The sequence below is a fragment of the Apostichopus japonicus genome, chromosome 22 (genome assembly GCF_037975245.1).
Source record: "Apostichopus japonicus isolate 1M-3 chromosome 22, ASM3797524v1, whole genome shotgun sequence".
NCBI classification, from domain to species: Eukaryota; Metazoa; Echinodermata; class Holothuroidea; order Aspidochirotida; family Stichopodidae; genus Apostichopus; species Apostichopus japonicus.
This window is the reverse complement of record NC_092582.1, coordinates 23,054,977-23,081,747: the sequence shown is the minus strand read 5'-3', so window position 1 is coordinate 23,081,747 and position 26,771 is coordinate 23,054,977. Positions and strand designations below refer to the sequence as shown.

Below are 26,771 nucleotides of genomic sequence, written 5' to 3'. Positions count from 1 at the left end.
GATTTCGAAGAACAGTTAATGAACTGTGGTTTGAGTGTGAGTGTACTATGTGTAACGCTATACAAGTACACCAACTGAGCATCGTAGTATATACGTTCGCGAGTATGTACGTTATATATATGAGGCAATCCAATGTGCTTACACGTGAGTTAATTTGCTGCGGAATTGGGAGTGCTAACTTCAAGTCGCCTGTTTTGCCTATCTGCAAGCACTACGTCAATCACCATATTGAAGCGTTCGAACAAACGGTACTTTTGGTGAGGAACTGGTGAATTTGAAAACCAGATTTCTACAAGAAGAAAATGTCGAATGGGGACAATTTTTACATGGTTAGAAAGAGAAAAATAATAATTACAAGGACAATGTATCAAAATCTTCCACCAGACAATTCCTTTAAGCTACTGACTTGCTGTTAGTAAGCCAATCATGCCAATGTAACTGTGTAGTTTGTGATGTTTATCAGCCACAGTAGGTCTACAAAATTCTGTCAGATTTTGAGCTATCTTCTGTTTTCATTTCCTAGAAATTTGATTACATCATCTCTGACCATTTCTTGTTATTTTCTGGGTGTTTGTATCATCCACTCAGCCTTACGGTGCAAGGAAGAAGATCCTTCCTCTGTTAGTAGACAAAATATTGCAAAACTTGCATGGTAAGGAAAAGTACTATGCAGTCACCATGGTAACGTCACAGTGTCTTTCGATGCCAAACACTAATGACACTATTCGCAAATTATTCAAAAACATTCCATTACGAAATATGGTATCACATCTACGCTAAGGGGGGGGGGATTAGGTTTTGATTAGTGGAGACATATCTTTGATATTTCTATTATACCACAGGACAAATCACGTTTCTAATATCTGTACTTCATCATAGACCAGTTCCATTTTATCTGTACTACCTTACAGTACCTCCTGTGTTTGTCCATGTTCCTGATATTTAAGATACAAGTTAATGTGGTTGGATACCACTTTTCCAGGGGCGGACTGGGTCTTAAAACCAGCCCGGGCATTTTTCAACTAGACCGGCCCATTTTTCATTGATATGTTACTTATAAAGTGATCGCCGTCCTGGGGAAGGGGTTTAAGGGGGATGTCCCCCTCCCCTTAAACTTTAAACTTAGATGCAAAATGGTGCTATATTTCTTAATTTTGTAGGTTACAATTATCCTTTAAAATATACCCAAAAATAATTTTCCAGAAGCGATACTTTAAACTGAGAAAAGTTAAAAACGTAAACAAAAATATATGAGTTAGACTGGATTTTATGTAGTTTTTCAAGCATTTAAAAATATATATTTACACAGCCCATCTGTATTCTGTTAACTACTGCGAAAATGGGCTAATTTTTACCAGGCTACCCAGCTCACTGGCCCACCGGGCATTCAATGCCCAAATGCCTGTGTGGCCAGTCCGTCACTGCACTTTTCTATCGAGTTTATATCAAGGTTTCTATTTATATCACAATCATGACTTAACCAGATCCATTTTCCACGACTGTTTTTATTTTCACAACACTGGACACATTCTTGACACTAACTGCAATTTTCTTTTATTTTAATTCAGTGTTTGGGTTTACATTTTGCATATATATACAGGTACAGAGCAGGATGGCATAAACACATACAGAGAAGACCACATGCTGAAACACTTTTACAGAACTTATTTATTGTACTTCGCAATTGCACAAGCAGGAAAATACATTAAGTACAGCCTATGTAGTAACAAACTACACTTTAGTTAAAAAAAAAAAACCTGAAGTGGTTTTCTTTCAAAATTCTTTTGAAAGAACACCCCTGCTCTGGGCATGTCCACGTCCAGGCTTTTACAGTACCTGGAAAAACCAAAACATTTGTTGACTCCAATACAAGGTTGCTACAGGTGAAAGCAGTGTTATAGTTAAGGGGGGGCAGAGGTATAATAGAATGGAATGATCCCTAGCACCTGGGAGATTGTGGGTTTAGCTAAAAGTTGGGGTTTCATTTAGGAGAAACCCAACAGTTTTCCCCATCTAAAGTGGTCATCCAAATTCAGGGACGAGACTGGGTTAAAAAGAAAATCACAGAATTTTGCAAAAATTGCGGTATAGGCTCCAGTTTGCGTATGCTGCAGTCTGTTAGGATAATAGTTTTTGTCCCCGAGGTAGAAAAGAAATCACAAATCACGGCAAAAACTCATGTCTGCAAATTATTTTTTTTAAAAATCCAAAATGAGCTGCATTCTGTAACTTTTGATAGCCACCCGCCGTGGAGTTACAAGCAATTCGGCTAATCCCATGTAGATAAATTTCCTTCTATGTTTCTTGCGCAATAGCTCTTGCGCAATAGCTCTTTTGAAATCCTGAGGACAATATACTCTTAATACTGGTTGTCAACGTCTTTCCATGGAGACTGAGAAATTATGAGCGCTGTGAACCTGACGAACTGCCAGAATCAGAAATATTATCCTGATATCTGGCAAAGAGCAACTGAACTCCTGATACATCAGCTTATTAATCATTTTTTCTTGTGATCTCCTACTTCTCTGGTCCCACTATACTTCCGTTTTTAATGTTTATAAATATTTCCAAGAATGTTTGACCAAAATGAAAAAGCAAAAAAAATAAGACTCTTAAAAAGGTAGTTCAGATAATCTCCTTCTGAGAAGTCTCTTGTGAAGCTTGGCAAAGCATTACCTGGGTCCACCATACTTTTTGTCTTTTAATGTTTATAAATACTCCTAGAATGTTTGACCAAATAATAAGACTCTTTAAAAGCTAGTTCCTGTTAACCTCTTTATGAGAAGTCTCTTGTGAAGCTTGGCAGAGCATTACCTGGGTCCCACCATCCTACTTGTCTTTAATGTTTATAAATACTCCTAGAATGTTCGACCAAATAAGACTCTTTAAAAGCTAGTTCCTGTTAACCTCTTTATGAGAAGTCTCTTGTGAAGCTTGGCAGAGTATTACCTGGTCCCACCATCCTACTTGTCTTTAATGTTTATAAACACTCCTAGAACGTTTGACCAAATAATAAGACTCTTTAAAAGCTAGTTCCTGTTAACCTCTTTCTGAGAAGTCTCTTGTGAAGCTTGGCAGAGCGTTCCACCATCATTCTGTCTCCGATAGCTTAAACGGGAGATCAGTAGTTGTTAAATGTATGACCCAAGGCTTAAACTCTTCCAAGCTGTCTGCTAAGTTTATACTGCTCCTCTTACATAACGTCCACATTTAGAATCGTGACAAAGATCTGGTCATCTTTCTGCTCCGACGACGTGATTGAGATGATTCGAGACGATCGCTTGATTTTTCCAACTGATCAATCTCGCCAAGCTGCAGAATATTTGTATCCCAAAAAAATTCTTCTACAGGTTAAAAATCAATCACACAAATGGTTCCATCTTTTTTCTGCCCTTCATGTGAATCTTATGCCGACCCAAAACTCGTTTTGTCGTTTTTTCCTGTGACGAACGACGACATGTCACCGTCAAAATACCTTAGTCACTCGGTCTCATCGACGGTTTAATAAAACATAAACAGTCTGAAACCGTGGAACGATAAACCAAACGTGTCCGGTTTTCCGGGTAGGCTATCGAATCGTGTCGGCCACACGGACAGAAAACGATACCCAAAGGAGAGTAAAGGCTCCCCCCCTTTGTCGCAGGCAACGAAAATCCGGCCGCAGATTTATGGAGGGGGAAGATCCTCGACCCTTGTTTGAAACTTGAAGTCGGCCGGAAAGAGCTCGTTGGCCCGCGGGTAGATCAGCTTATAGGATTGGCGAATGGTTACGTCAGCTACTCCGGCTATGTCACCGATTTCTAGACAGAGAAGGTTTGGAAAAGATCACGTTTGGTTTCGTTTTATTCGTTTTATCGTACTTTATATGAACAAAGGGAGAAGAGCAAATAACAACAAGTGGTAGTTTCGGCAAGGGAAAGGAGGAAGTGCAAAGAAATGTCACACATAGAATTTTAGTTTCTTTCAATTTTTGTATTTCGGGAGGAGGGGGATGGTTTAATGTTGTGGTAAAATATTTTAGCGGAATGTGATGTGAAGTCCCAACTGCAAATTTAATACTACTACTTTTGCTATGCTGTCCTAACTAATTTCCATTTCTATTTAGCTTTTTCCACTTTATTGGGGGGGGGGGGGGTTGGAAAGAGCAAAGACGTTATTGGCCAGAATGCAATTTCAGACACCAGCGACATCGAGAATTAAAAAAAATAAGTGCTCTACTTCATCGAACAAGTTTTTGAAACTTTTGTCTAATACTGGAGATCTAAATCCACTGCCTTCCTTATTATTATAAATAGAAATGTTAAGTCGCTGCTTCGGTTTTTCAAATTTGTAAGTTAAAACAATTGCATTGCAAAGAAGCATATAACAAAGAGTGAAACTACACCTAGAAGAAATATACAAATTTCGGAGAGATTATAAACACCATAATATTCCTTGTGAGTAGTTTCCACCTAAGGACGGAGAATGTTCCTAAATACTTTCACAGTCACTTCCGAGGCTCCTCCATGGATGCATAAACTTTAAGTAACATTCACATCTTATCTTTCCCTCTTTCATTAAAGAAACTTTAATAGCTAATTAAATAATAACAGTCAGTCAGTATTTGATACTGAGAACAATTGTCGAAATTAAAGTTTTTAATCAAACCAATTTTGCCAACTGAATAATGGCTTACATAATGCCAAATAATCTCGCAGTTGGTTAATCCCTTAAGGGATATTGATCTCCAAAGAATGGAAATCCACCTTGAAACGTTACAAAACAATACACATAAATAAATGTGCTGGAAATGAAGACCGACATACACCATGACCTTTAATCTCAGATGAGGGCTTAACAGCCCTATCTCAATGTGCTTCCAGCCATTGAGACGCCACACCAACCCTTAAACATAAGTTTAGCAAACACACCTATGGCCAACGATGCGGCGAGGTTAGTATAAAAGTGACAATAATTTAAGGAGGTGGATGTCAGAGAATGGAAAGACAAGCCTTACCTTTCTGGCTTCTCTTCTGATCCGAGGCCTGTGATGCCATGTAGATAGCGGCAGCCGCTACAGATATGGGACTTCGTCTGAAAAATAGAGGGCGGTATGAATACCTAGGTTAAATTACTGTAGTCGGTACATGATGGATGAATACCTATGTTAAATTACTGTAGTCGGTACTAGCCAAGAATAACATTCCCGGCAGGGAAAACAAATTCAAGGCTTGCATGGGAAATATCCAAACCTGGGGAATCATTTATCCGGGGCATCGCATCCCAAAATTACTCTGAAAATATGGTCTAATTGATAAACAAGATGTCCAGAGATGTATAGCAAAGTTGTTTTTTTATTTTTTTGAACCCAGGAATACACAGTATTTTATAAGAAACAATATTAAGAACTAGGGTTGTGCGGGATCCCGGTAGTCAAGTGAATCCTGGTATCCCGATCCCGGTATTGACTAATCCCGATCACAAAGCAATGTGTAAATACTACCGGTAGTGGGAAAACAACCGGTTTTTACATTCGTTTCGTTTTCATTCCCGGGAATCCCGGACATAATAAAAATATCTACGTGTTACTATTTGAAATAAAGAAACAAAACACGATTTTTTCTGGTTTCTGTGTTCTTAGTTTGAATAATATCTGACCAATTTACGTACTGGCCTAGACCTATGTATTAACGAATCATCTTTTCACGTAGTAATTTGCACCTAGGCTACACCAAATATCGAACGTTACTTGCGCTCAGCATGTTACGGGACCTCAAAGTTATTCTGAAATTTTCGTTATTTATTCTTCCTTCAAACGATGATTGTCAAGGTTCCCATGTACAAAATCTTACTCTTATGCATTTCACCTCATTTTGTTATAATAATTATAACGATTTAATCAATTTGAGCCAAAACCGCAGGGAGTATATCCAGTTTAAATCCATCTTCGCACGGGACTGTATATTATTATTATAGCCTAGGGTACGGTACAGGTACACACAACAGTTCAGTACTTGAGATTTGATGATGTAATGAAATTGATTCGTTTATTAATGCGGGGGGTTCCACGATGTCATTTATATTTATCTTTCGCTACTTTTTTAATTTTTAAGATCTTTTGTACGAAAGATTGATATTGTACGTATTGAAAGTATATTTTCTGGAGTAAACAAAAGCCGATTAACGATATAAATAAATCTGTACTATTTTTATGTATGTAGTTTATAATCCCGTATTTACGTAGCCCCTATGTAACATTCTTATTGTCTGAAGTTCCAAACACGTGGTGACTTGTTGATAGTTAAAAACTTTTCATTGTGAACTTTTGAACTTGAAGGGGTTGCCCTATTCCAATATCATGGATTAGTGGGGAACTCCCAATTTATGTTTGTGTACGGATTACAAGTTAAATCCACAGTGCGAACGTGTTAATCTAATATCCTACGTCGAGTATGAATGAAGGATGGTGTGGGTTGCTTTTTTCCAAGGTTTGTGCTTTTCTTTTTGGAAGTGTATGTTAAAAAAACAAAGGCCCTAATATAGCGTGTTATTTTTTTTAATTTTTTTTATGAACGTGCGTGTAAGAGTATGTACATAGCCTAGGCTATGCATATTGAATGTATGACATTGACAGTCTCGTAACTAAGTGCTTTGAACCGTAGATGAAAGTTGAAGAAAATACCGGTTGTAGTTACGATACCGGGATTCATGTTGCAACACTACCGGTTGTGTGAAATCCGACTACCGCACAACGCTATTAAGAACCCTTTACACAAACTGCCATACAAAATTGGGCTCCAAATAATTCCCTGAGACTCGATTTAAGTTTTGTCAAGTGTTAAGTTTCAAGCCAAGCTAATTTAAATGTTCTGACAATTCCCAAAGACCAAAGCGAAACGGACAACATGATGAAAGCTTACGCCAATTAGTGCCAATTTCAACATACAATATATCTGTCGCTCGGATATTCAAGAAAATTCTTTTGACAATAAAAGGAATCCACGCCAAAAATAAGTCTGACAGCCTCATTACTTAATTACTATTGGGCTTTGTCTAATTCGCATATAACACACTGGGCTGATATTGCGATTGCTCTCAATAATAATACTGTCTAAATAATAATATTGTAATAATATAATATATCATAGTATATAATGATATAATATATAATAAATATATAATAATACAAACAATAATATTGTCTAAATGCACTTCTTCTGGGTGACTAGATTTGGTTAAAACTGCATTTGTACAGTTCTTGAGGAGATGAAATTCTCTGGTGGGGTGGGTAGGAGGATTAAATTTTGATACCAATCATAACATAAACGTAAGCTGTCGTAGAAAAATATACAAGCCTGTAGTAGAATTTCTATGGATATTAAAGAATGTGGACTACTTGGAGATAACAACGACAGATTGAAAATTGTTGAAAAAGTTGGTGCGTACCCAGACACGAGATCCATATCCACGGCCTTCTTGGCTATATGGGTGGCCGCTTTCTTGACAGGGGGAGGTAGACTGAGGTTTGTACAGAATCTCGACTGGAAAGTGTAAAGAAGAGACGGGGAAAAAAATAATTGTGAAAACATCGGCCAGAAATAAGGCACAATTAGGAAACAATGAATGATGAATTTGTGAAAAAGATGATGAATTTGTGAAAGATGAATTTGTGAAAAAGAGAGAGAGAAAAAATAAAATGCGACTGTGCTGGATCTGTGTAAATAAGGTGTTCACTGTGTTAAAATACACACTAGTCTTGATCCCATTTTGTCTAAGCCCCCCCCCCCATACACTCATCACATTATAGCATACTCATCTCATACTCATTGTATACTAATCACACACACTCATCACACACTCATCAGACACTCTTCGCATACTCATCACATAATAGCATACTCATCACATAATAGCATACTCATCCCATACTCATCACATAATAGCATACTCATCCAATACTCATCACATTATAGCATACTCATCCCATACTCATTGTATACTAATCACACACTCATCACATACTCACTGTATACTTATCGCACACTCATTTTAAACTCAACACATACTCGTATACTCCTCCCATATTCATCACATTATAGCGTACTCATCACATACTCATCACATTATAGCATACTCATCCCATTCTCATCCCATACTGAGCACATTATACTATACTCATCCCATACTCGTATACTCCTCACATACTCATCACATTATAGTATACTCATCCCATACTCATCACATTATACTATACTCATCCCATACTCGTATACCCATCACATACTCATCACATTATAGCATACTCATCCCATAGTCATCCTATTATAGTATACTCATCCCATACTCATCACATTATACTATACTCATCCCATACTCATATACTCCTCACATACTCATCACATTATAGTATACTCATCCCATAATACTATACTCATCCCATACTCATCACATTGTAGTATACTCATCCCATACTCATCACATTATCGCATACTCATCGCATACTCGTATACTCATAGACCCGTCGCATACTCATCTCATACTCATCCTATTATCCTTTTCATGTTTTCTTTTGTTTTTTCGCCTTCATTCTTTTCTACTCCCTTGTTATCATTGCATTCTTTATCCTTCGCTCTTAGTTCTGTACGGGGAGCTGCCTGTATGGTTTCTTCAGCTCTCGGCCACCATACTGATGTGTACTGGTCCTACAAGACAGGTGTGCTAAAGCAGCACAGTCCTATGGATTTTAGTCTTACAAACTTCTTCATTGATATAACAACTATGATTTCCATTCATAACACTATGATCCCATCCTACCTTTTTCATCATCGCAAGAATGGAAAATACTGCTGTAGATTTGTAGCAACTTTTTTTTCCATTCAAACGTTGAGAAATTTTCTGCTTTTCTCTCATGTCAAAATAACAGCGGATCCAAAATTAGGAGAAAATTTTTGCCAAAGCTAACCATAAAATCTCCGGTCTTGATCAGTTCCACGTTGGTCTCTAGCGCCCTCAATATCAGCTTAAAGCAACGACCAATCTCCTTCTTGCTGACACTGCAAACAGCACAGATTTCTGGGTAATGTCAAAAAAAGGATATAAAGATGATCATACATTCGGCAAAATAATCACAAGACACATAGAAGTAAAGAAATGGCCTATCAGTCAATTATTGATGTTAATGTTTACTATCACCTCAGTTCTATGACATATTCATAACTCTGGGACTTTTCTGCGAGCAAAGATGATCAAATGGAGGAGGAATTTACGACCAACCTTTGAAGGTTCGCGGTACTCCCTCCTGTCTGCAAGCAATGTATAAGCACGCTGCGGCGATAGCATTGTAGCTTCGTCCCCTCAAATTCTTCTGGTCATTTACCTTCTTGAAGAGAGCATTTGTCCGATCCTGTCCAGATGGAAAAAATAAAAATAAATAAAATGAAAAGAACTTCCTTATTTACTAAATGATCAATAAAATTCTGTCAATCCAAATGTCACTTCACAGATTTAAACCCATGAATGAAACCATCACAGGGACAAGCTTTAAACCTATCTCTCCTTAACGGAAGATCTGGCCCTGAATTTATATAGCATTGATCCCTTACATTACAAGAGTTCATATACTACATAGTTGTCAACATGGGAAAAACAAAAATTTACTTAGATACAACTGACGTAATTCGTGAACATTAATGAGCGTATTCAAAAATTTAGCGCCACTGAGAATGTTCTGAACTCTGATTCGACGTTTTACAACTCAACCATCGATCGTTCAAATATCTTTCAAAGTTTGCACAATCGAAAGTTGAAGGTTGAACGGCAGTTACTTTGATGGGATAAAATTAAGAGAAATCCTGGGGTATTTGAAAATATGCTCAGAAAACTTCACGTATTATTTATTGTAAAGTAGATTGTAAATTCACAATTACATTGTCGCAGATGACCATCCAAGGTTTATATTTTTTTTAATTTGTTGATTTCATAACCATGTGGAATCTCCTTTTGCTTCTAAATAATTTCATTTCCGAAATTCCGACAATAGCTATCTCCATCAAACTAGAATCAGCTCAAGCCAAATATTCACCTGTTTTAAACAATTGCAACTGACTGTACTCCCTTCCAATGCCCAACTTAAACATTGATGGATTACCGTTTCAAGGACACTGTGCCGTTTAACAAGCATCATGTCAGACACCGGAAGATTGTGGAAATTATCCCAAAAACATGACCACTGCTTTTTAAATTATCTTTCATGACATTGTTCCAGTTTTCATTGAGAAAAAAAGAGTGACTTTAAATGACTTACAATCAGTGTCTTTGGTAAGTTGATTCTATCAGCCATGTTAGCGATTTCTCTGAAGGCGTTGAGAAGAACTCTGTCCTTAGTGCTGACCTGTGGAAGCAAAGATGATATTAAAGGGTGTGAAGACTCGCGCAAAAAGAAACGTCTAATGCCGGCAATCTGACCTAGTTTCGAATGAGGAGTAACAGAAGTGTTAGACACCACCATCGATCCCAGGAAATACACACACACAGCTTGCTACCGTCGGTAATTAGACACTAGTGTACAGTCAGTACATACAGCTGCGGTCAATACACACAGCACAGTATACAAACGATACAGCGATGGACATCTCAGGTCCAGCTAAAGATAACAAGGTATCACGTTTCATTACTGTCTGCATTTTGTAGCGACACAAAAAAAACTTCACTTGCAAGCAACAGAAAGTTAACTTTTTCAGATGGCCGCACACGGTTTGGGGCAAGTCTTCAATGCCTTAACCACAAAACTCCAAAGCTGACTTTTAAAATATATTTACAAGAAACACTTAAAGGATGATGGCGGGTTCTAAATAAATTTGGACATTTTTGTAGAACATAACACAGCCACTGTTAGCAGTCTTGTATGTACATCTGTACCACTCTAAGCATCTGAGCAGAAGATCATCAGTCAAAGTGACTGGACTACTTAGTCTAGCACACAGACCACAATACCAGCTACTCAGAGGCAACAAATAGCTCAATCGGAACGTGAAAGACTTAAATTATAACATCGCAACGACATGTCTAGAATGCATTACAAATATGTCCCAAACAAGAGGCTTTAGCATGTCATGTAAGGGTGCTTCTGTTTGTTGGTGTGAAATTGAAAGAACATGTTTTGGTTGAGTCGGTCAAGAAAATTGAAAATAATGGATTAAATTAACATTCAGGACCGGACAGATGAGTCCAATATCATCGTCAGCATAGCCTTACCAGGAGTACTCTTGACAGTAAGCAGATTGTTTAGGTAAAATAATCTGAAAAACAGGATAGTTTAAGAAAAAAGAAGCTCGCTCTAGCTCCTTGCCACAGAGTACCATATAAGTCATATGAGTACAGGGGCATTGTGGTCAAATGGTTAAGGCAGTTGACTTGTGATCTAAGGGATCTAAGGTTCGAGTCCTGGCCAGAGCATTGCATTGTGTCCTTGGGCAAGGCACTATATCTCCATTGCCTCTCTTCACCCAGGTGTACTGTATATTTGGGGACTTGCTGAGGTAGCTTGTAGATATGCGTGCGCCGGTTTGTGGCTGCACCCTATGGGAAGTCCCCCGAGGGACACGTGGATGTGGTGCACCGTGGTGCCCCAGGAGAGATTGTTTGAATTGTGCACACTTTGGTGTGTGGGTGTGACAAGTTACCAATGACCAGGGGTTAAGTTGTAAATTTGTGTGAGAAGGCCTTGGCCTTGAACAAGACTGTAAACTTTCAACTTTTAACTTTACCAAACAAATCCAGAATCAAAAACATTACCAAACGAGGGAATAATTTTGTTTAGGCCCTGAACTTTTATCTCGTAACAAAACACTACAGGTTTTTTCTTTGCAATCGAATAGCAATTTGCCAATGTTTGCAAAAGCATTCTGGGATGCCATACAGGATCAATTATTCCCCCATTAAGAGCAAAATTCCTGGTTTGGTTTCAATCCCAAACTCACCTGTCGTTTACTGCTGTACTTCAGAGTACCGTCTTCGTTGAAACCGGCTAGGCCGGACGGTTTGCCGATCAGGGTGGTGAGGTCGCTGCCGCTAAGGAGACTGTTCTCTGCTGCCCCCACACGAGATGGATCGGTCAGAGATTTATCGTTGCTGAAGGTACGCCACTCGGAGCCTACATCAATGACCCTGCGATAGGAGATCGGAAATTATAATCATAGACTGTCATTTCTTGACCATTGGGTAACTTCATACTCCCAAGTCTTGTCGTCCCATCTTATGACATTTTTCCTGTGACAACATACAGGAATCAATGAAGACAATGTTTGTGTACTTAGTGCCAGTATCGTTTAAACCAAGCATATTGTCTACAGTGTGATGTTTGGTAGCACCAGAAAACAGACAACCAAAGCACACGTGAGTTACCACTAGAGATACTGTGTATGGAGCTGTAAACGTGCATAACAGCTGCTCAACTTTCAAAATTATGTGATTCAAACCAAAGGGGAGACACCAATCAGGGTATTTCTATGGAAATAACCAGTCCATATGGTATTAAAAGATTGGACAACCAGACACTGGTTCTTTAAAAGTTAGTTTTTATCATATATATATATACTGTATATGGAAAGAGCAAACAAGAATTTCTCAAACTTGCATTATGCATTATTTGAAGTTCTTTGCATTGTTACATGGTTTTCCGATATGGAGGGTACAGTAAAACTCTTAAACACTTATTATCCAAACTGGTTGGGAACCGAAGGTAGTTTGGATAATTGAAAAGTTTGAATAATCAAATTTTCATCAATTAAGTAATTTTCCTCTATAAGACACCCATGTAATGCAATATTATGCCATGTAAAGGATTGTAAATATTATTTTCCATGTTCATGCATTGATTATATGACAATTGTATTCAGAAATAGTAAAGCATTTGTGTTTCACTTTGAGAGGTGGGGGGGTGGGGATTTTCCACGTACTTTCACCATTCTGACCACATGTTCAGTAGTCTATATACTACCGCTGTATAGGCCTCTTACTATAGTAAAAGAAACACTGGTGCCAGTGCTTTATCCTAGCCTAAGCTGAAATTTGAGGTTCTTGTCAAAGAAAAGTAAGGGAGAAAGTAGTTTCAACTTGGTCCTAATAAAGCTCTTAAATGTTTGAATAATTTACCCAAAGGTAAGCGGTATTTGTATACTGTACACCGAAATAAATACAGGGCTCTGCTTATAAAGTTCAGTAGAATGGGTAATATAAAAAATATAAAAAAACCATCACATTAATGAACCACACATTTCCAAATTGCAGACTTACCTGTCAGCAACAACCAGTCCACATTCCGGGCATATCATATCACCAGCATGGCAGTCCTCTATGAGGTTCGCATTAGGATGCTGGGGACAACTGACTTTCTGCAGGTAAACAGGCCTGTACACAAATTGTAAACAACAACAACAATTAGTAAATAACAAAACTAACGCACTTTTCAATGTGTTTCTCTTTTTAAATTGTCTAAAATCTGTAAAAAAGGTCCTGCCCATAGTGTTCAAACTACAGGTGATATTTCCTCTTCCCTAATAGTCCACATCAATATATAGTTCGTTACTGTACAAATGATGATGATCGTTTTCAAATAATGCTGTAAGAAATACAGTACATCTGTACACTGGTGATAGCGTAGCGATGTACAACTACATTCAATATGTCCAAAAGAAGCACATTCATACGTTCGGCACAACGACTGTGTTAGATTCTACATACTGTACAAGCAATACGACCAACCCAAAAGTTAACAGTAACCCACTCTTAATATTTAATTATGAGAGAGAGAGAGGCATGATCCATTTCTTCATTTGAGCTTTGAGGTATACTGATCTCTTTTAAAAGTACAAAATGAATAAGCATTTAAGCAAACAAAATTAAACCAATTTAGGCATTACATCAAAAGCAGATTGCTTCTGTAGTGCCAACTGCAGTCTTTTGTACTCTGTAGTTTACACTTGTAAATGGCAATATTTTAGGCACTGCTGGTCTACAGACATAATCGCTAAGTACTGCTTGATACTGTATTGATATTCAGCCTCGCCAAAGGGGACTTTGAAGCAGCTATAGCTTTTTTATAAACAACTGGCCTAAGAATACTTACATACATCATGATGGAAACCTTTTTTTCTGCTTCAAAAGTATATAGTAAAGTACTTTAGCAGAAGAGTACTACTCACCTATTTCTGGCCTTACTTGGACCAGCCCCGGGCGATGACATCCTCAGGCTGTGCAGCAATTGCTGTCACCAAACTAGAAAGTTCTATGAAAGAAATACACAAGTGATACAAATTACAATCTTTTTTCTTTTTTTCTTTCAGTAAAGGCTGTCTTATTTCAATATATACAAAATGACAACATTTGTAGTACTCCTGGGGATTGCATTTTGTTGATGTGATGTCATATTATACTAATACATGGGTACGACTCTGACTCTGAGAAGTGAGATGCTGTTTTTCAACAAAGAAACTACTATAATAGTGATAGGCCTAGCTGGGGGCCGTGTCAAACTGCCATCAGTACATTCCGCCATTAGCAAATGTGCTCTATCCGCCATCGAAAAAGTGCCATTCTTTCCCATGTTACTCCGATGGCGGGAAGAGCACATCATTATTGTGGGTGCACTGTAGGCCTATATGCACTGTATATTTCGTCATTTAAATCAACAATCAGAATCGGTCTTTTTAATAAACAATCAACCAAAATTAATTTGATTTATTCAACCAACTATTATATATTTGAAGACAGTATATTGACTCTTACTAGTTACTTACAGTTACAACTATTCAATCAACATGACTGTATATTATTCCTCAATCTTGTCTTAACTACAATTCGCTCAGTCTATCCAGCGAACCGTCACATTTGAAGGCAGTGTACCATTTCTTCCCTAGCAAATCAAAGAAAGTTTCACCCATACAATCCTATGTAAAATCCATTCCTAAAATTTTCGCCAATCCTATGTTTTAGCGGCCTATGGGCTAAAATTATACCCAATCAAAACCTACTATACTTTAGGGGTCTAAATATTTATATAATGTACCGGCCTGTGATGCATACTTTAGTGATTACTTGCTGTACAGGGGTGTACACACAGGGCTTGGGGTGTGGGGGTGTACTTGTTGCAGTGAAAATCAGAGAGTCGTTTTGCAAGCGATATCTATTCGATCTCTAACAAACTTAAAGTCTGACATGAACTTTTTACATCCATGATTTAACAGGAAAATGTCACAACCTACAGTATGTCATGGCCCCTTTATGTTCTTTTTCCATGTTATCAGTGGCGGATTCAGGATTTCTGAAAAGGGAGGCCCACTAAATCAATGGCGGATCAAAGATTTCTGAAGAGGTGGGGGTAAATGTGGGGACGTGCTCGATCAACAAAGGGTACACAAAGTAAATTCATATGAAGAGCTCAAATTTCCTATGAAGAGCTCATCAATGTGGGCTTAGCCAAGGATCTGGAATGGCACTGGAACGGGGCTAGCCCTATATATGATATCCACTTATTTAATCAAGAAAAGATTAAATTCTGCTTAAAAAGGAATAAACAACTATAAAGTTGATGGTGAAAGGAATTCCATGTAAGTCTGGCTAGTTGAATTGTAGTTTGTAATACTGAGCTGGTAGTAGGACCTAACAACGTATACATGTATAGTAAAGCCTAAAGGCTTCATAATTGACGCACCCCCGTAATTGACGCACCTTCAATTATTACTAGCAACGATACAGCAGGCCACATAAACTTTTTGTAGTCAAGCAGAATTACATATTTCATGGAGTTTGATACCATTTCAGCTATTTGCTGACCAAATTGTGGTATTTTTTAAGCTTTTAACACCCTCCCCCCAGTTTTGCACGTTTCTTGGCCATTTGGAAATCTTACATCCTAAAAATAACCAACATTACCTCAATATGATAACATTACTGTACTCTCTGGGACCTGATCTGTCCGAGCTTAGAGGCTCAGAGCATTGCAAACAGCATCTTAAGTCAATGGATGTATACTAAGGCCTACACTACAGTTAGCTTATCGACTAATGTGTCAATCAATTTAGGGGTATGAAAGAACTTGACACGGCAGACATTTTGTGGTCAAATTTTGAGATCATAACATTTCTGAGGAACTACACAGATGAAAAACACATACAGTTGAGTGATTTGGATTTTTCCTTGATAGACATCGTTGATCAAATCCTTAAGTGCGTCAATTATGAGCACACCATGCTATAACCTTTGCAAGGCAAACTAGCCTAGGCTAATGCCTAGGCTATATATTTTCAATAGCAAAAGTAAAGTTTGGCCAAACACCATATCACTATCAGTTACACTTTACTTTAGACGTTATTACATCAACGTTTCTTTCCACTTACATTTCTTCCCAGAAATACATATGTTGGGTTTTTCCACTGACGTTGTACTTTCGGATGTATGACATGTACAAAGACTGAAAGAGGCACGAAATACAAATTGGAATTTCCCGATGAGACTCAGCAAAATATAAAGATCCGGCCACACGTTCCAGATCAGATGCAGACTAAGCAAAGACTAGTTGATTAAGTCATTGAATTGTGGTCAGAGAATTTCGGATGGGTCGTTCTTGTTCACCGGTGTGAAGTTAGATTACTTATTCCGCGTTCCTCGTTCGACATTCGCGAATATGTAACTGTAGTACACATGTTACTTATTCGATAATGGATTCGATGTACAACTATGGAAAGCCTTTTGCTTCCGTATAGTATACGAGATTATCAAGGTTTTTTCGTCGAAAAAGTACATTTTAGTGTATTTTTCCAAAGATAATGAGGTTTTTTTTCAATGGGTCATATGAACTATGAGGACGATGTAGAAAATTACCATAATGCGTCTTCCCCGGTCCAAACAGTGCTTGACCAATTCACATGACCAATACACCAGGCTATTAAATGGATGTAACGGGGCCACAAAAAAATCTGGGCCCTAATCAAGACCAGCACGCCTTGGACCACCTAACCAATGGGTCATATGAACTCTAATGACAATGTAGAAGAGTACCACATTGCGTCTAGCCTGGTCAAAAGAGTGCTTGACCAATTAAACTGACCACTAAATCATCACTTCGTAAATGAATGTAACGGGACCACGAAAAAGCATTATGCCCTAATCCATCCAGCACGCCTTAGATCACCAAACCGATGGGTAACATGAACTCTATTGTAGAAGAGTACCATAATGCGTCTTGCCCGGTCCAAAGAGTGCATGACCAATTAAAATGACCCCTACATCATCAATTCTTATATTAATGTCCATCTCATATGTCATGTATCATGCGTTTAGTGTCAACCGGTAGCATTACAAATTGCCATTTTTAACAATAATAATAATATTAATAATAAATAGATTCTTAAATATAGCGCCGAATACCAAAAGGCCTCTAGGCGCTTTACAAAACCTAAAACAAAATAGAAACAAAAAGACGGAGAAATCAAAAGAAATAAAAAGTCTAGAACACACAAAAACGAAAATTAAACAGTATGAAAAATACGAACACAAAAATCTTAAAACACGAGAAAGGCTATAAAACAGACCAAAACCTAAAAAAAACAAAGAAAAACAAAACAAAAGGATAAGCACATAAACTAGAGTTATACAAAAGTAAAAGTCTAGATAAAAACACGAGTATATAAAAGTGACCAAATCACGTAGAGAAACTAAAAAGATGTGTTTTTAAAATTTACTTAAATATGGCGAGAGATTTGGCAGTCTTTATGTCGTGTGGTAGGTCGTTCCAAAGCTTCGGTGCAGCGACCGAGAAAGCGCGATCTGAGGCGATCTCCGTAGTTCTTGGTTGAGACGGTTTTCGGGACCACGAGGAGTGCCTGCATGCGATGCTGAACGGAGCGAGCGTCCCGGGGTGCAAGCAGCGAGAAGATCTCTGATGTAAGCAGGAGAAAGACCGTTGAGTGACTTGTAAGTAAGCAATAGAAATTTATACACAATGCGGTCCTTCACTGGAAGCTAGTGGAGCTCGTTCTTTCGCAAGGCATTTATGTTACATAACTACCACTTACACCCAGGACAACTCGAGCGGCACTATTCTGCACGCGTTGTAGCTTGACACTGGCAGAATTTGGTAGGCCATAGAGAAGACTGTTATTGGCATCGAGATGAGATGTTACGAAGGCGTGTACAAGTCGTTCAGCAGTCGGCCGATCTATATATTTACTTATACGACCAATCTTTGATAACCCAAGACTTGCAGAGCGACACACTTTGTTCACATGCGATTGAAGCGACATGTGTCGGTCCATCCAGCTGCAGGGAGCTGCTACTCTAGTAGCAGCTCCCTGGTCCATCAACGCACCGAGATTCCGTGCTTCCGGAGCAACATCAACTTTCGTGTCACCAACTTGAATAGTGGAGATAGGAGACGGATTCTTTATAAAACGCGAGGAAAAGTGAAGAACCTCCGCCTTGGTGTCGTTCAGCATTAACTTGTCGGCAGTGGTCCATGCTTTCACGCTGCGAATACAGTCTTCAAGTCGCTGAAGTTGATCCCCTCGAGCCTCAAATTGGACCCTCAAATTTGGACCCTCAAGGAATGAAAAAAGAGGACTCGTTTTAAGTGCATTCTAATAAATGGCCGCATGTCTATATATGGCCAAAATTCTGTCGGAAAATTTTTACAATTTTAGAAAGTTAACTCTAAATGACTTCCGAATTCATTGATATGTCAGCATATATAACACTTTAATTTGCGCAAATCCCTAACCAAATTTCAGCCTAATCAAAGGGGAAAATTGCAATGTGGCAGTTATTGAACACAATGGCATAAAGCGACTTTTGAGTGGGGGGCTGAAGACGGATGGCCGGCCTGGGGGAGGGTGTTTTTTTTTTTGCATTTCCAGGTGGCCTCAGATGCAATTTGGTGCAATATAGCACACTTCAACCTACCCACTCCATTTTGTATATAATTTTGCATTTTCACCTGGCCTTAGATGCAATTTGGTGCTCCAAATGAGATTTTTTTCTCATTTGGATATGAAAAAGGGGTTTTCTGACTTGCGAAGCGGGGCGGAATGATACTTCCGCCCCTCCATATTTTTCACTGGGGGCTGGCGCCCCCAGCCCCCCCCGGTTCCTACGCCCTTGATTAGAGTTCATATGACCCATACATTCACCTCTTTCCACGACCAAATGTTGAACATCTTGTAAGAAAGCTTTCTTCAAGCTTGCCATCATGGTTTTACGACGATACCATTGTCGAATATGTAACTGAATAGTAGCAGTTACTCATTCGCGAATGTCGAACGAGGAATAAGTAGCTAACTTCACACCGGTGTTCTCGTTCTGCGAAAAAAAAACCCAAGGGCGTGTTTCGGTGATGATAGATCTTCCCGAAATAATTTAGAATTCTGTTTTTAACAATGAGTACAAGTAGCAGGGACATTATGGCTGCGGGGATGGTGGAGGTTTTAAGACCCGTAGTGGAGGAAGTTGACGAACGTGTCCGACTGGTCAGGTAACAACTAAGTAACACTACAGTCTACAGTAAGACCTACACTACTAAAGTACTAAGTAGTATTAGTAATAAGTAACATGCTAAAACACAGAAGCTTAGGCCTAGTATTAGTTAATACTAACGTCAACGGTAGTGGAAACGTTATCCTTTTCAAGTTTTCGTCTCTTTAAACTCTTTTAGTTAAATATCTAGTCTAACAAACATCCTGATTGTATTTATAAATTTGGAGTGCACTGTGTAGGCTTAGATAGAAGTTAGAGTCTGGCTTAGGTACTCTAGTCTAGAATGACTGAGTACTGAGTAGACTGTAGTTTCGGCTTAGACTAAACATGATCTTATATTATAACTTCCAAGTTGCCTCACTTGGAAGAATTTATATAAATATTACTTCTTCCCCTGCACCTTAAAAGAATTGAATGCTTTGCCATCAGGCATTGTGCATGCACCGAGTCTAGACTGTTTCAAAAACAAGCTTACTAAATCTTGTTTTATTATCTAATGATAACTCTTACTTATTCTTTGTAGCGCTCAGTTGGCGTTTATTTCCTCTAGTAGGATTTTTGCTGACTTGACCCGTTCAGATTCAGGAGCCTAAGAAGAGTCACAGACTCCCAGTCAATAATGGTTTTTCCTTTGTATTCATCATATCTTTGGTGGAAAAAAAAACAAAGCGAAAGACTGAACCTTTTTATTAAATGTTCCTGCGGTAGCCAAAGTAATAATAGAAAGAGTAGGTCATGGCCTGGTGGCTAGTCCCTTGGTGCGGCTAATCAGACTCGTCAACTCTCCCGGTTTTACCGGGAGACTCCCGGTTTTTACCAGAATCTCCCGGCCTCCCGGTTTCATATTCTATTCTCCCGGTTTTATAACGTTTCACCACTTGCGACATTTCTAAAAATAGCCAACAATTAGTCCTATGCAGTAATTCCCCACAGTAACGCTGAACAGGAAAGGCTATTCAGTGTAGTTCGCAAGAACAAGACAGACAGTCGGTCAAGTCTCAAGCTTGATGGGACTCTATCTAGCATACTAGCCATGAAGTCACAGTATCCCGAGTCCACTGTTCCCTGTTTCAAATGGAAGCATATTAAAGAAACCCTGTAGAAAGCGAAGCGAGCTGATGTTAACTACAACAATAAACACTGATTGGATGATTCTTTCACTGTACTGCATAAGTAGACTATACCTATTTAGTATTTATATCATTTCAGTGAAAATTACCAACCTCCCTATTTTCCCCTTGTTCTCCCTATTTTTTGGCCCTGAAAAATGTTATTCTCCCTATTTTGGGGTCAAACAGGTTGACAGGTCTGGCTAATGGACGTGCATGGTCTTATTATACAAACTGCAGAGCTATTAATGACAATGCTGTATTACAATGAAGACCATTGTCTGTGGTTACTAATATTAACTGTCTTCATTATGTTGCAAAACTAAAATTGCTCTTAATGTCATTAATTCTCCAATCACTCATTGAATCTTGCTTGCCTCAAGACAGCATTTAGGATCCTCGACTATGCTTTCTTTATTAGGAAATTTCATCTTTGTTACAATTTACTTTTCTATTTTTTGCCTTCATGTTTTCAGAGAAAGCCAATTTGAACTCAGACAACAAATTGATGAACTTGATGAAGGTGAGTGTTTTTTTTTTGCATCATGAAGACATGAAAAAAATTGTGAGCATCAAAGAAAAATAGGTTTTAATTTAATTTTCATTTTAATGTCTCCAAGGAATTGTTTTGAAAGTGAATAAGAAACAAACATGGTTACAAAGTTATATCAAGTAATGGCCATTCAATAGGATGGATGTATACAAAGAAGGGGAGGGAGGTAAGGGGGGGGGAGGTAGGGAGGAAACATTAAAATCAAGTTGAATGTTGAACTTGGCTATTTAGGAATGAAAATGAAACAATATATATACAAACATCTTGATGATTTTTCACTGTAGTTTCTCTTTATTTTGTTGGGAGATTTGGAGGGAGAGGGAGGTATGGATGGGTTCAATTTTATTCTTTAAAGTTCCCCGATTTTGTTCTTCTCCTCATTCTTTTTTTTTTAAATCTGCAGTACTCAAAACGTTATCACAAGAGAAAGATTCTCCGATAGAGCTCGATAGCTACGTGAAGAAATTGGCGAGATCTAAAATAAAGATAGGCGTCATCAATAACATCGTTCAGAATGCTCAGGTGAGCCCCTCATTCCAGGAGCGCTCAATCCCACAGAGTACTATGTAGTACTGTGGTAAAGATACAGTAGTTTAGAGTAGACTTTGGAGATGTTTTGAGGTCCTACCCAATACTAGGGCTGATGATTAAACATTTTCCAATGGTCTGAGAACTACATTCCTTATTTGACAATTATACAACATTTATAGTATACATTCCTTACAAGGACAGAAATCTCTGTTGTTTTGGACATTTTCATTGTAAGCTCATGATATTTAGCAGGCATTCTGTTAATACCTTGAACCTCAACCCAATATTGCTCTCTCTGAATGTTTGTGATATAACATACTTTGGGGTTACATAGATATCAAACATATTATCATCTCTGTATATTTCTTAACAGCTCTGTGATTTAAACAATAAAAACAACACTTTTTTGTCTCTGTTTTCAATGTTTAATTCATTGCTCACTTAAACTTAAATCAACAAAGTTCTCAAGCATTTCAATCAAGAGAAGTGTGTTTCATTTTCATTTCCACCTTTGCAACAGATTAAAACGATTGTATTAACATTTTTACCCCCAAGTCCAGATTGAGCCAAAAATCCTTATACTTTTCTTTCCCTTTCTCGCCAGGAAAGACTTGGTCGTCTTCACACCCAAATCTCGAAGGAGAGTGCGAAAAAGAAGGCGTTGATCGACCCACCTTACTTAGATACCATGAAGAGATGATTACAATGATGCACGCAATCTCAGAGATTTGAATGTAAGCCATATCGCTTTAAGCTCACAGCTTTTCTTCCAGATGGATCCAAAAGTTCATCGGGGTTGAATATTATGTAATCCATCACTTATCGTTTCGTCGCTGTAGTCTTGTGAAGCTTTTAATTCAAAAAGTAAACTTGCCAATTGAATCATATCACTTTAAATGCATCACTTTCGACTCATGGCTGTATCAGGGCTCAAGCTCTACAGAGAAGTATGAACAGAATGTACAAGCGTTTCTCTCACTCTGTATACAGTATATATGATATCTTTATACCAATCTTACATATCAACCAAGAGAACTCACAATTGCATGGTATCACTTGTCTGACAGCTTACAGCTGTATCGAGGCTTAGTTCTTAATGCAAAGTAACAAAATGCTCGACGGGGTGAATAAACCAACAGAGTAATTTAATGTTTGTTTGTTTTTTAAGTTGCATATGATTTTGAGTGTACATTCTACACCACTGCGGGAATGTTTATTCTTGAGACTACGATATTTTGTCGTAACCATTCTCACAGATTTAACAACATTACCACATGTTATAATGCAACATATTTGTAGCACATTAATGTACTGACATAGGGATTTTCATCATTTCCAGAACTAATATCAGCTTCAAATCAGCAGTATGTTAGAGGTTGCATAGGAAAATGTTTTAGTCATTTGAAAGAAAAAAGTTCTTTCTTCCTGGCTACAGTTTTTATTTGTTTTTGGATATGGCAAATATTATTTTTAAATTTATTTCAGTTGGGGGGGGGGGCAACAAACATTTTTTGGCATCGAGGCACACGCCCCATACCCCCCGTCCCCCTCTTCCTACTATGGTGATGCCACTGTACTCAGGTGAAGGTAGGTGAAAATACTCTCTTTTTGTAACCCTCACAAATAACCGACTTCAAGTTTACCAAGTTGCGGTTTCCTTATTTTTTATATTTATTTATTTTTTATATTTTCACAGGATGAGTGGATCGGACATATTCTTCGAGTCAAGATCACCTTGCCAGGGTTGAACCATGATGATGATCTGCTAGATTCAGCTGAAAATGTGGAGCAATATGGTCACTCATATCCATCAAATGTACCCTAGGTAGCAACTATACTAATGCTAGGTGGTCTGTTTGTGGTCCAGTTGTTTTAGGTTCCTTGGGAAGAAGAAAGAAAATATATTTCCTTGGACCAAAAGTTGGTGGGATATGGCGGTCGCACAAGTCGAAGGCAAAGAAGGGCTGCCAATTGTACATTTTAACGAAACGTAAAAATATATGCAGCAGATAACAAGAGTCAGAGATGACATAGTTCATAGATGTTAAAGTCAGCTTATTAAGGATTTTAATTTCAACATTTGGTGTCTCAATGTTTCGCCCTGTTTAATGTCCTTAAAAGAGAATCAATTTTACTTCATTCTACAGTCTTACTTATATAAAATATTCAAGACTAACATTTGTTATGAATATTAACAAGTGATTACCTACTTATGACCTGCCCACTGTATATTTTCTAACATTTTGTAACGTTTCTGTGTGGCAATCCACCAGGGACACTTTTGACACATTCCAAAGGGTATAATAATGATAATCACATGAATATGCATTTTGCTGGCGCTTTTAGCCGTAAGTGTTCGGGAAAGCATGATGTTGACCTTTTGGCCTAGAAAAACTTCTGGTAGTAAAATGAAATTTTAGAACTTTTTTTATTACACCCTTCTGAACCTGTATATATGCCAGGATCTGGTATCCAGCACTCTTTAAAATGATAATCCAAAATTTTTCTTCCAAAGGAAAGTAGCCACCCACTCTCCTTATCTTATGATATCCCCTCCCCAAGGATGTGGTGTCCCACTTTTCATCAACAAAAATATGAGCCCCATGTAAGAGATTTGTTACATGCAGACTCTGTGTTTTCAACGAGCCACAAGGGGTAACTCATACTGTGGAAATGGGTCTTGATATGGCAACTTGTGACATATTTTGCCCATAGAGATTGTACAGTGACTGGAATCATTAAATGTTCAGCATGGAAATGACCCCACATGACCTCAATATGAAGCGACTTGTCTTTACAACGGATTTGTGGTTAATTCAGGCCGTTGATTAGCTATATATATGTATATATAAATGCCAATGTTCTGTGACAATACATGAACGATATTGTTTTGTACATATTTTGCTTTTTTTAATAAAGAGATTATTATATGTCTATTAAAACTAAAACTGAAATTACTTTTCTTTCTATGATCATTGTCTTGTGTAATGTTATATCTAATTCACACAGTGCCAAGAGAATTGGGTAACATTTAGGATGCAAATTGTCCCCTCATTTCGAACAATTTCATACCATTTGATATCTTCAAAGTTACCAATCCAACATCCCACCAACCCCTGCCCCCCCCATCCCTTCCCTTAAACCAAATACAAAGTTTTCGATCCATGTGCTCTACTTATGAAGCCACTCATCAACATATCGGTTAAAGTGGACCATTAAGTGATAAAGTTGTGGCTTTGAGTTTTGATTGGAGTAAAAGAAAAAGTTCAAGGACAGGTTAAGAAGTTATGTTCTGGATCTGATCAACATACTTATAAGGATTAGATCCGAAGACAAGGACCTCGACCTACGAGGCCTTGAAGCGCAATTTCGTTTTGGCGGATCTCATACCTTGCAGCCTGATGAGAACGTTATCTCAACACAATCTATGTACCAATACTTGGCTCCGCGGAGGCGAATTCAACAGAACCAGTCACCCTGCAACACCTCGCCAAAATGCAGCGACCAGTAAATTGATTAGATTTGAATACAGCAAGCTTTGAGAAGAAATATTAGCAACTGTAGGCTAAATAATTTTTCCCGGTTTACCCTCTGGAACGATTGCCCAACTTCAGGAAACTCTTTCAGGAAACATTCAATATAAATTGGTATTTGATAGCTTTGAGGTGGTCAAGTTATAACTGTAGCAAACAGACTATAGTAATCACAGTCCAACTGAAGTAATTAGTTATACTGTTGTAATCACAGACTTAAGAAATCACAATATACTGTAGCAAACTAACTATAGTAATCACAGTCCAACTGAAGTAATTAGTTATACTGTAGTAATCACACAGACTTAAGTAATCACAGTCCAACTGAAGTAATTAGTAATAATGTAGTAATCACACAGACTTAAGTAATCACAGTCCAACTGAAGTAATTAGTAATAATGTAGTAATCACACAGACTTAAGTAATCATACTGTAGTAATCACACTGACTTAAGTATTCATACTGTAGTAATCACACTGAAGTAAGTAATCACAATTATAATGCAGCAGACAGACTGAAGTAATCAGTCCAACTGATCGAAGTAATTAGTTATACTGTTGTAATCACACAGACTTAAGTAATCATACTGTAGTAATCACACAGACTTAAGTAGTCACAATTATACTGTAGCAGACAGACTGTAGTAATCACAGTCCAACTGAAGTAATTAGTCATACTGTTGTAATCACATAGACTTAAGTAATCATACTGTAGTAATCACACAGACTTAAGTAATCATACTGCAGTAATCACACTGACTTAAGTAATCACAATTATAATGTAGCAAACTAACTATAGTAATCACAGTCCAACTGAAGTAATTAGTTATACTGTAGTAATCACACAGACTTAAGTAATCACAACATACTGTTGCAAACAGACTGTAATCAGTCCAACTGAAGTAAGTAGTCATACTGTAGTAATCACACAGACTTAAGTAATCACAGCATACTGTAGCAAACAGACTGTAGTAATCACAGTCCAACTGAAGTAATTAGTCATACTGTAGTAATCACACAGACTTAAGTAATCACAATTATACTGTAGCAGACAGACTGTAGTAATCACAGTCCAACTGAAGTAATTAGTTATACTGTAGTAATCACACAGACTTAAGTAATCACAACATACTGTTGCAAACAGACTGTAATCAGTCCAACTGAAGTAAGTAGTCATACTGTAGTAATCACACAGACTTAAGTAATCACAGCATACTGTAGCAAACAGACTGTAGTAATCACAGTCCAACTGAAGTAATTAGTCATACTGTAGTAATCACACAGACTTAAGTAATCACAATTATACTGTAGCAGACAGACTGTAGTAATCACAGTCCAACTGAAGTAATTAGTCATACTGTTGTAATCACACAGACTTAAGTAATCACAACATACTGTAGCAAACAGACTGTAGTAATCACAGTCCAACTGAAGTATTTAGTTATACTGTTGTAATCACACAGACTTAAGTAATCGCAATTATACTGTAGCAGACAGGCTATAGTAATCAGTCCAACTGAAGTAATTAGTTATACTGTTGTAA

At 37.9% G+C, this 26,771-nt stretch overlaps 2 protein-coding genes across 5 annotated transcripts; one reads left to right on the top strand and one right to left on the bottom strand.

The window, feature by feature from the left end:
- Nucleotides 1–1,647: 1,647 nt before the first annotated feature.
- On the bottom strand, nucleotides 1,648–16,559 carry LOC139963434 (transcription initiation factor IIB-like). 4 transcript variants are annotated; one of them, XR_011791581.1, is made up of 11 exons: nucleotides 16,374–16,559; nucleotides 14,181–14,263; nucleotides 13,273–13,386; nucleotides 11,958–12,144; nucleotides 10,283–10,369; nucleotides 9,253–9,382; nucleotides 8,942–9,051; nucleotides 7,426–7,520; nucleotides 4,997–5,073; nucleotides 2,815–3,800; nucleotides 1,648–2,676 (listed from the first exon to the last, which is right to left on the bottom strand). XR_011791581.1 is itself a non-coding variant. In XM_071964191.1 (10 exons), exons 2-10 carry the CDS (start codon nucleotides 14,219–14,221, stop codon nucleotides 3,667–3,669), a joined length of 975 nt encoding a protein of 324 aa, XP_071820292.1. In that variant the 5' UTR covers nucleotides 14,222–14,263; nucleotides 16,374–16,559; the 3' UTR covers nucleotides 1,648–3,666. The 4 variants fall into 4 exon arrangements, 2 of the variants coding, with proteins under 2 accessions (XP_071820292.1, XP_071820293.1); XR_011791580.1 differs by having other exon boundaries at nucleotides 1,648–2,855; nucleotides 2,989–3,800; XM_071964191.1 differs by having other exon boundaries at nucleotides 1,648–3,800.
- A 2,725-nt stretch (nucleotides 16,560–19,284) lies between these two features.
- LOC139963438 (SNARE-associated protein Snapin-like) lies at nucleotides 19,285–24,653 on the top strand. The gene is made up of 5 exons (XM_071964199.1): nucleotides 19,285–19,501; nucleotides 21,089–21,135; nucleotides 21,569–21,687; nucleotides 22,301–22,430; nucleotides 23,393–24,653. Exons 1-4 carry the CDS (start codon nucleotides 19,407–19,409, stop codon nucleotides 22,394–22,396), a joined length of 357 nt encoding a protein of 118 aa, XP_071820300.1. The 5' UTR covers nucleotides 19,285–19,406; the 3' UTR covers nucleotides 22,397–22,430; nucleotides 23,393–24,653.
- Nucleotides 24,654–26,771: the final 2,118 nt, after the last annotated feature.